The 11314-nt window shown below is 35.3% G+C and overlaps 2 protein-coding genes across 2 annotated transcripts in view; both read right to left on the reverse strand.

Moving 5' to 3' along the window:
- LOC123663907 overlaps positions 1 to 3092 on the reverse strand; it is a 47672-nt gene extending 44580 nt beyond the window's left edge. The window contains exon 1 of the mRNA XM_045598550.1: positions 2718 to 3092. The gene's annotated coding sequence lies outside the window, so the exon portion shown is untranslated. The remainder of the gene's footprint in view (positions 1 to 2717) is intronic.
- Positions 3093 to 9142: 6050 nt separating this feature from the next.
- LOC123664146 (dynein light chain Tctex-type 1) lies at positions 9143 to 10917 on the reverse strand. The gene is made up of 3 exons (XM_045598747.1): positions 10726 to 10917; positions 10483 to 10648; positions 9143 to 9908 (listed from the first exon to the last, which is right to left on the reverse strand). The coding sequence occupies exons 1-3, from the start codon at positions 10759 to 10761 to the stop codon at positions 9760 to 9762; spliced, it is 351 nt and encodes a 116-aa protein (XP_045454703.1). The 5' UTR covers positions 10762 to 10917; the 3' UTR covers positions 9143 to 9759.
- Positions 10918 to 11314: the final 397 nt, after the last annotated feature.

The raw sequence follows: 11314 nt of genomic DNA on the forward strand, positions 1-11314 counted from the left end.
CCAAAAGATCAGTAAATAGGAAAAAAGGCCGAAATTATTAAGAAGTGCCAAAACTACTTTTTAAGTATGATAAATACTACTTTAAGATTTCTGTTGAATGCAGACTAGTCATAAAAAAGAGTAGGTACATTGCATGTCAAAGAGCAAAGCAAATTATGACTAAAAAAGACAGTTTTCAACAAAAGAAATTTGAAAACAACAATGGCTTGTAAATGGAAAATTGAAATAGCAGTTGACATAAAATTATTCGAAATAACACAAACAAAACACATTACGTAAACTCCCTTCAATTTTAAATTTTATAGAATAAAGAGCTCATAGAACTCAAGTGAAAAAAAAATTCAACAATTGTAAATTATATGTTAAACAATAATAATATTATGGTTCTTGATAAAATAAATTTTATTTTCATTTATTTATTTTTTTATTTTATTTTCATTGCTTGTTTTGTAGCAGTAATATAATGTATAAATGCTTGGAACACTTAGTGCTTGCTTAAGACTGTTCCCAAGACACAACCAGAGATGGACATACTTTTAAAACGTCAGGACTGAAAACTATAGAAAAATATGATTGTTTTATTTATTCAACATTCATGACATCTTGAAGTTTTTTTTTGAGAAATTAACAAAAATATACATAATTTGATAAGTAATAGTATTACAAAAGTCTTTAAAAACTATAATTGTTTAACGAAAAAAAAAAAAATTGACTTAAATTACAATACAATACAAATACTCTTTATTGTACACTATCAGGAGAAAAATTTTACAGCGAAAAAGAAAATATAGACATGTAAAAAAGCGGTCTTATCGCTAAAAGAGCGATCTCTTCCAGGCAACATCTAGCATGAAAAGGACATGACAAAAGAATTAGACGGCATGGAGGTGTACATACATAATATATACATATAATACGTAAATATATGTATATTTACGTATTATACATATTACATATATATTTATATATCAAATATATATAAACATAATATATAAAAAATATAAAAATAAGAATATATACAACAGAAGAGAGGAAGGACCGGCTAAAGTTATTGTCAGTAATATATATTTGTAGTAAATTAATTTATAAACTTATAATGTGACTCATAAATTACATTGACAAGTAATACTATGTAAGTAGACAAAAAAAATTAACAAACGCACTAGTCGTCACTACGATTTTCGAAGGTTTCCCTCGATTTCTCTGGGATCAAATCATCAGATCCTGGTTTTCTTATCATGGGACCACACTTGGGATATCTCCTTTCCAACAATAAAATTTTAGTAATAATTTTGTTTTGTTCTGCTAAATGAAATTATGGAATTGAATGTGATGTCAATTTTTGTATTTTTATCTGCATATGACATGTATTTAATATGACAACGACACTAACGCATTAGGATAATATTCTGTAATGTTAGATATAAGATGATGGAATAAATAAATAAATAAATACATAAATAAATAAATAAACAAAGAAAGAACTATCAAAATCGGTTCATAAACGACGAAGTTATCCCTTAACGTACACCTATGTATATATTTATATATATACTGTCATGAGATACTGTCATTTATAAGATATTTTTATTAGCTAAAATGATCCTAAAAGTTGTAGTTTATTAATTCAAAGGAAACAGATCCTAATTAATTATTTTACCGCTTGCTGTTAAAGTCTATTCGTAACCTGTGTGCAGGATCAACTTCATTCACAACGGGCGTAACAGGCATTTAATCAATAGTAGAAAAATAAATTACATCTCTTTATTTGTCTTTCAGTTAATAATATTTGATTGTGTTTGTTGACACAATATGTTAGACTAATACAGTATATGAATATGCGTATTAATCGTAATTCATAATTGGCTTTGGGTGAATTATTTCATGAATTGAAGTTTTATGTAGACATAACTTGTCATTTATGATTTATTCATTTCAATAATGTTATAGTTTTATGCTAGATTTAGTACAAAATTGACTTGAAATAATGAAATTTTTATTAAAATAAAATTGCTTTAATCATAATTTTAACACTAGCATACCAGAACAACATTACAATGTTGTTCTGGTATTTAAATTTATATTTAATACTCATGTACTGCATTTAAGTGTTTTATTTCAGAGCAATAATTTTTAATTGGTATTGATATGTCAAAATCTTGTTTACAAAATATGTTATGGTCAGGCTATTTCCACAACTACAACAAAGCTAACAAAACCATCATTGCTTTGTAATGAAGTTACAAAAGTCAGGTTGGAGGTACTAAAATAGATTATAAGAAAGAAGAACAAAACTGTGCATAACTTACAGAATATGGTTAGGACTGTCAGTCTACTCCATGGCAGTGTATGATTATTTATAAACATTTCATGGTGCAAGGCTGCCAGTGCATTTAAATAGTGTAATCAGCTGATAAGCGCGATATGGTCGCGAGCGACGTACGTAGGCATTTTGCATACGGTAGGCGCATGCTTAAATTCGAATCGAAATCAATTAGCCAGCACTTGTATTACACGGCGCGTGGCCCTCGCTTAGGCTATGACTAATGATGGAAGTGTCGTGTGTACGGAACCGCCACCACGGCTGCGCCACACGATGCACAAAATCGAATACCATTACTTATTCACTGATGCAAGATTATTGTCGTGTGCGGCCTACATGCGCAGACAACGTTTCGTTATGTGCTACACTGACACCCACCGACTGCTCAACTCACCGTCGCTTTCCATTGTCGCGAGCACGACGCACAGTGTAAACAACCAAACCACATAATAAAACAAAATGGATGTCCAACTCGCCCGCACCGAGATGAGAAATTTTATGAGCGCCCGAACGACACCAGTTGTAAAACGTTGTTACTATCCTATCGTAGTATTTTAGCAGCCCCCCACCAATTTATTATCTGCCTTCACTGCCCATATATTGTTCACGATCACAAAGAGAATATGTTCACTTATATACGAAAACACCACGTTTCGAATAGATAAATAGAAATTTGCACAAAATCTTAATTTCACTTGAAAATAATAATCATTGAAGCGTTTGACAAACCGAGACAAAACACCCACACCAAAAAATTGTACATGACGACTGGCCTGGCCTGGACCATAATAATTTCCACTCGAAACGTATCCCCATTTCGCTCGTTCACCATTCATTTAATTATTTCTCAATACGAGTGAGAGGGATAGAAATATATAAATATTTCCTATGTATGAATAGAATTGGTGTTGTGAAGTGTCCCTCCCCGGCGCTGCCCGAAACCGAGTTGAATGGACCCGAGACGCGCTCAACCATTGGATCGATGACGGTCACGTGATATAAATATGTCTCGCGGCACTTGCGTGCCCGCGAAATTTTGAATTTGGCTATTATATTGCATTAAATGGATATTTTGTCTGTTTATTATATCTTATTAGAATTTTATAAAGTGTAAGCAAAAAAGCAACATTAATTATTTTTTTCAATCGTATGTATTGTTAAGTACCTATTACGATTTTTCTGATTATTATATTCGTAACCTGAAACTACAATGCACAAAACAAATTCTATACATTTCAAAGAATAATAATAATTGTGTTTGCTCGCAAACGAAAAAAAAAACGACTTTAATTACATCGACACCGTAAATAGACGAAAAAAATTAACAAACGCACTAGTCGTCACTACGAATTTCGAGGGTTTCCCCTCGATTTCTCTGGGATTCCATCATCAGATCCTGGTTCCCTTCTTCTATCTCCTTCCCTATATCCTTTTCAACAATTTGTTTTTTATCAAAATCGGTTTGTAAACGACGAAGTTATCCCCGAATATAATTATATAATATATATCTTATATATAAATTTTCGTGTCACAATGTTAAAATACTGCTCCGAAACGGGTGGACCGATTTTTATGAAATTTTGTGTGCATATCAGGTAGGTCTGAGAATCGGCCAACATCTATTTTTCATACCCCTAAGTAATAGGGGGGGATCAAGGGGTTTAATAACATATATGGCAAAACAACGTTTGCGAGGTCAGCTAGCATATACATATACATATATATGTCATCGGAAAAAACAGCACGGCCTCACCACTACCGGTTGTAACACCTGCGCAGAGTGCCAACACCGTCTTTCTTACAACACACGCTCAAACACACAACACACAAGCAAAAAGAAAAAAAACCGTATCCAACAAGCCACTCAGCGGGACAACACTACAGCTCCGCGGATGTCTTCTAGCCGCACCCTTCTGGGCCAAATAACTAGGACCATTGCTTCCTCACTGCAAAACCTGTTCAGGAATAGAGCCAACCAAAACGCACCTCTGCACCCGACTCACAGCAGGATGACACAATCCTCACCCCGTGAAGTGAACGGAAGTGGAGAAGTGGGTATTAGGACCAGATGCGTGGCTCTATTCATGGACAGCGAAATGGAGAGGATAGTATAAGCTTCTGTCACTCCGAAGAACGCAATCGGCTGGTGATTTCGCCGTAGCTCGCCTTACTGATAAACGGTAGCACCCAAAAGACAAGCATAAGGCGCGGGCGACTCGACCTATCGTTTGTTGCGGTTGAAAGACAAAGAGATCGCACTCTTCGAATGAGACGTCCGCCTTCGCGCAGTCCAGCTTATGGCTACAGCGGCTGAGCGAGATCCCCGGAAGAATCAGTGTGGATTCACTGAGAGTCAGCTATGACAGAGGCGACGTAACAAATAGGTACGGCTGCCTAATGGCCTCCAAGAACAGTGAGGCCATTGTCTACGAAGACAGGGAGATCTTAGTTACTTAAGACCAAAATCCAAAACACCTTCACCCCCTGCATCGTCGACTTTCGAGGAAACAGCACCGAGCGACTCGGAGCGGCTACAACTAAAGGTCGAGGCCCAGAAGGTAGAAAAACGTAGGGCCGACGTACCAACGTAGGGTAGAACAACGTGGCCGCGCCAGAATCTAAGCCGAGCTCAGTGTCATTGGCGACATTTATCCAGGCAACCATCTCCCCGAACCAAGGTAAGCTCCCTCATCACCACTCTCCCAAAAAGGCTGGACGGGGAGAGCGACTATCGGAGGCGCTAAGCAGGTTCAGACGACAGGGAAAGAAAAGAGGCGTCACCGGCCGCTCGAGCTAGGGCCGACATGGGACAAGTAGCACCACTGAGACTTTGGCCAGCGTCCACACCGCTTCAACATACGAAAAATGCCCTAACCGAGTTCCTGGCCATAATAAAGGCAAACCATGAGGTAAGCCTGGCCACTTGCAAAAAGATCATACAGGCTTACCAGTATGATCATCAAAGATTACTGGAGGTGGAACTCGAAGAAGCTATATACAACATTCACATGAAAATTCTTGATAGGCAATCTCTCGTTTATTTTGTTTATACATATTTATTTTTGAAAGAATTTGTTGAATAAAAATATACATATTATTATCTTGATCAGTCACTCATTTCTTTTATTAGTATATTAAAAAAAAAATTACTTCTGTTGCAGGTAGTGGGCCCGGTAGTTACGACTCCAGACTGCGAAACCTCCTTCCCTCTGTGTCGTCTCAAGCAACACTATCTCAGAGGTTGTCCATTAATCACGTGATGTTTTTTAACACAATCCCCCCACCCTCCTTGGTGATGTTTGTAATCAGAATACTATGTTTAAAAACAATTAATCTGATAAAATTTCATGATACTAATTTTTACATAGGTACCAAGATTATAGGATATTTATTGGTTGTTTTTTTGATTTAGAAATTGCGCGTTCAACAAAAAATAAACACACATGATATATTTTCACTCCTTTAGATATTTTGTGATGTTTTTCCGAAACCCCACCAGTTCGAGCCTCGCGTGATTAATGGACGACCCCTTGTGTATATGACCCTTGAACCAACAGTCTAGCGAGACTTTCTTATGGAGTTGACATTCCACATACCTTATCATCGAGGGTGAAGTCGAAATATTTACCTTAATTTTTCGTTTTTCACCATTACGAGATTATAGTCATGTGTAACCGTAGCGTCAACAATTATTGCTTGACGCGCTGATCGGTCTACTAGCACTATATCAAGTTTATTAACCGTTATAAACCTGTCAGTAACAATAGACCGTTCCAAATAGAGCAAACACCAACCATTTAAAAAAAATTAGGACGTACCTATAATAGCGCAACTCGTTTATTTATTCGTCTGGCAAGGGCTCTGTTCAAGATGCTAGGGGCAGGCGTGAAGTCCAGGTCATTGAATTAGTGATATACAAATAAAATAGACATAGGTATACAGGGTTACTTGTAATATGTCACGATCCATTTAAGGGGTTTTCAGGAGGGGTATGGGCAATCACAGAAAAATATTTTAAAAAATCAATGTTCACCTATTTTAGACTTTTTTAAATTTAATTAGGGCATTAAAAAGAAATCAATTGACGAATATTCGTAAAATCTTCATAGAATGATAAACAATATTCTAAATAATAATAAATAACAACAAACATAACGATAACTTTTTGAATATTCAACCCTTGACTCACCAAAGTTAAAAAGAGAAAAATAATTAATGTCTTTGTTTTACAAACTTATGTTATGACGTACTGAAAAAAAACTATGAACCTGTATCTGCGTATTTTTTTTAATATCTACACTTCCGAAGCTATCCAACGAGCTACAATAACCATAATCAAACTCAAAACTAAAGTCTCAAAATCAAATAAATTGCAAGCAAAGAAGAATAAATAATTAATCTTAATATATATAAATCTCGTGTCACAATGTTTGTCCTCAATGGACTCCTAAACCACTTAACCGATTATAATAAAATTTGCACACCGTGTGCAGTTAGATCCAACTTGAAAGATAGGCTATATTTTATTTTGATATATGCATGTAATAATTAAATGTAAGAAAAAAAAATAAGGCAGTACGAAGTTTGCCAGGTCAGCTAGTCAATATTATAATTTTTTAACTATCTTTATTTACATGACCGTGTTCAGTGGAAGATCATATGTGGTCACGATCCTCAGCAGTGAGGAAACGATGAAGAAGAAAACTTACATGATGTTATTTCAATTCATTTTCAATGTAGGACCCTTCATTACGAATAGAAAGGCGCATTATTTTCCTTATAGTGCTTTTTACGACACTTGTTCGTAAAGTTTGCCTGATTTAACCTAACCTTTTTTTTACGTGGGGAAAGTCCATCATGGATACCCTCCAGCGCAGGGGCACCAGACGGTTATGTCACACTCCTACTGACTAAAAACCACCACGTGTGAGCAGTCATTCGCCTGGGTGGGGCGAGATGGGGTCGCGCTAGCATTCGCCACCTCGCCTCAGCGGTAGGCCCGGACAAAGCCTCCGGGCCCCGGCATAATAGTGGGGTAGCCTCGCTCACAACAAGGCCACCCCTCAGACGTATGGGGTCGTGTCGTCCGGCCGGCCGAAGTCCCCCGACTATCGGCCGCCGACCCCACAATTACGAGGGGGGGAGGAGGTGGGCAAACCGTCTCCTCCTTGCCCCCGTATGTCTGCGCCGGAGTGGGCCAGCAGAGACGTCTTCCTCTCTGGCCCGCTCCGCGGTCTCCTTCTGCGTCATTACCTCTTCGCAGAAGGAGACCGCCGCCTGCCACGATCTCTCGCTGTCAAGCATGGCCTTTACGACACTCGGCAGCGAGAGATCCCGTCCGAGGATTTAACCTAACCTAACCTAACAATTTGGACGGGGAAAACTATGATTTTTTTTAAGAGGTCTTTTATTAGGTCTTTTAGATGATGTTTCTTTAAGATACATACAAGAGATGATATTTATGTATAATGTGAAACTTATCATGAAACTAATGTAAATCCGCTAAATCATAATCTTGTTTGTGTGATCGTAATGAAAAAAAAAAAATTGTACTTTTTATTTTCTCCAGTTTGCTACTAATCAGTGGTGTAGCGTGCCCTGTATCAAAATTAGGTGGGGGGCCCAAAAGAAGGGTAAAGATTTCTCACAAAAGAAACAAAAATGCTTGCATTAAATTAAAATAAATATTTATTGACTATAACTTATCACTTCCTCTTAGAAATTGGGACTCCAAATAAAATAAAGTAAATTTTGGAAATCCCGAAAAGCACGAAATAAAGTAACATCGTGAATAACATTTCACTATTTTTTTTGCTTAAACATGTTAGGAGCCCCGGGGGCCCCGTATGGTTGATACGGCTGATGCGGTGGTAGCTACGCCCCTGACTTTTCCATCAAAGAGTAATTGTAAAGAATAAAAAAAAAAATTAAAAAAAACCGTCAGCGTCGGACCACGTCCTAGTTTTACAAGGCAGTTACAGAACTGTCGATTTGTGGTTCTAATGAAAAATCGCCTGTGGTATTATAATGATGCATGCATGTTTAACAAAAGGCTTGGGCATTTTGAGCCCGTGGATATAAATTAAAAAAAAACATGTATTAAGCTAAATAAGCATCACACTCATATCAGTGTTTACTGGATTTTAAAAGTTTAATGATAAAGTATTACTGTTTCACATACAACAAAGCTTTACACAATACAAAAAAAAAAAAACAATTATATGAAATGAATCTTGTAGTTCCCACGACTATTCAGAGAAGCACTTTTTACTATGTAATTAGCTTATTTTTCTAAAAAAAGTACATTTTTTTTATACCACTAGGTCGGCAAACAAGCGTACGGCTCACCCGATGGTAAGCGATTACCGTAGCTTATAGACACCTGCAACACCAGAAGCATCGCAAGCGCGTTGCCGACCCAATCCCCAATCCCCCCAGGAGCTCTGGTCACCTTACTCACCAACAGGAACACAATACTGCTTGAAAACAGTATTATTTTGCTGTGATCTTCTGTAAGGTCGAAGGTACTACCCCAGTCGGGCTGCTCCATATTTTGAGTAGGGAATTTCTGCTGTGCCCTACCTCAGTATATAGAGAAACATTGTCCTGACAAAAACGAACACAAAAAAAATTGAGTGCATATCAGTGAATTCGTCTTTATTTATATAGATTTTGGATGACCTGTGTACTAATATATGGTTTCATTTTAAGTTTCTAGAATTTTTATTCTTTAAAATAATTCAGACACTATTTTATGACACACCCCTACCAGGAGTAACAATTGTTTATTTACTAACTTTAAATAAAACAAAGGCAAAATTTGTTGTTAATTTCTTTATTTAATATGTTAGAGGAGATGAGAATAATCACAAAATCTATTGTAAGCATTAAGTGCAGGAACGTATTACCTTTAAGTACTAGTCTATTGATAATATGATATTGCGCCAAATTTTACAGACTAATTATTTAATACTCTCAAAAGTGTAATAGTAAATGCTGTTTTAATAAAACTAAACCCTTTTTTGCAATTATATTTATTGTGTATGAAAATATATCCTACTTACTTATAGTTAAGTAACGAATATAATACTAATTTCTATTTTTAAGCCATATTAGTTTTTAGTAGTTTTTACCTCCACAAATTGTCACAAATGAAAGAAGTATTAAACAAGAAGTTGAATGACATTTCTATAATTTTTCAATTCTTGCACTTCCTACAAGATTTTAAAGCTCAGTGAAGCTGCAGTGAACATAGTTTATACAATTAATACAAGCTATTAACTTGAGTGCAAAAGTATACCTATATTTTGGTATTATAAAATAATATAATAATCTATTCAGAAGCTGGGTTTCTTGTTAACTTACTAATTTTGCATATATGTGCTTAGACATTTTTTACAGACCAGTATTGTTAAAATAAATACATAAAATAAATATTAAATTCCAAGGCCAAAGACTGAAACAATGCAATACATAGTTTTGTTCTCCCAACGCACTGTACAGGAACCGTCAGTATTATTATCCCAAAAGCATGATGAAGCTGTATGTAGACCTGCTCCATTCTTCTGCATTATTGTGCAAGTCACTAAAAACAGTTTTTATGTCAAACAAAATGAATTTTATCATCCTAAAAGGAATATTTCACAGTTGAAATTTAGAATCGTTTGGCACGAATTTAACTTATTTATTCATACCACACGCAATACGAGGTAATGCACCATTCTTGAAAAAGACCTAACCTCGAAATTAGACGGTTCATCAGCATAATTTCGTTCTGATATCTCCGGCACTGTGCGCTTTTTTTAAGCATTAGGTATGGAGGAGTGAGGGATACCCCTCCTCCCCGGTACCAGAACCTGTCGCCAAAATTCGCACCAAACGATTTTAAATCGAAGGCTAGGCTTTCGATTAAAAACCGTCATTTTGAAGTTTGATAGGTTAGGGTTATTTTTTTTTTTTTTTTGTAACATAATTATACCGATAAACCGTCAAATTTTGAGCTTAGATAATTCGACAGTTCTTAATCTAAAGCGTTATCAAATCGAACACTAGAAGATTGTTACAGAAGGTTTCATACATGATAGTTTAAATATCGGATACCCTCCTGTCTGTCTGTCTGTCCTGTATTTTAAACAGAATGAGAAATAGTTTATACTCACCTATATATTTGTAAGGTTTCTGAAGTTTTGTTAGTTGACTTAAACAAGACTCTACTACAGCGGATGTCCACTGATTTACTTTGTTATGTTGATACGCGGTGCCTCCGATGGAGTTTTCAATTGCTTCTTTAATAATTTTACTCACATCGTCTACAATGAATTGATTCTGCAACACGTCATGTTAGGTAAATAACAATCAATAACAACTGCTATGATTACGTATCTAGAGTAGTAACTACTTACTTCTTCAGACAAATCGTTGCATTCTTTAACTTCCATGATTATAAATTAAACAGCCTTATAGTTTACCTAGAATTACGGAAAATATAAAAACAACAAAATTTGACGCTAGGGTAGATCTCAAACTCACAAATTAATGTCAGTTCTGTGTGTCAGTTAGTCAGAAACAGAATAACAGATAAAAAAATGTTGATTTAAAATGGAAATGATAAGGAATGAGTTCATCATAGTTTCATACTTTCATACAAAAGTTATAAAAAATCTGTATTAATATTTTTCATTATATGCCTGGTTGCCTTCGGTCTATGTAATTTGAAAAAAGTAGATATAAATAAATTTAATTTAATTTAATTATAAATAAATTCAACATGAATGCCAGTACGCTTTCTCAACCCTTTTTATAAAATAGTTAAAATAAATACTATCCATAACTAATATCAAATGTTTGTGTTCACTCTTTATATTATTATCGCCCTGTTTTATTTTTACTTGTGCATAAAATACTTTTAAAATAAAAATTGTAATTCAATAATTATAATATTTAAAAAATATATTTTGACTTGGTAATACGAATTGTATTTTTTAAAAAGGG

This window comes from Melitaea cinxia, chromosome 21 (assembly GCF_905220565.1).
Source record: "Melitaea cinxia chromosome 21, ilMelCinx1.1, whole genome shotgun sequence".
Classification (NCBI taxonomy): Eukaryota; Metazoa; Arthropoda; class Insecta; order Lepidoptera; family Nymphalidae; genus Melitaea; species Melitaea cinxia.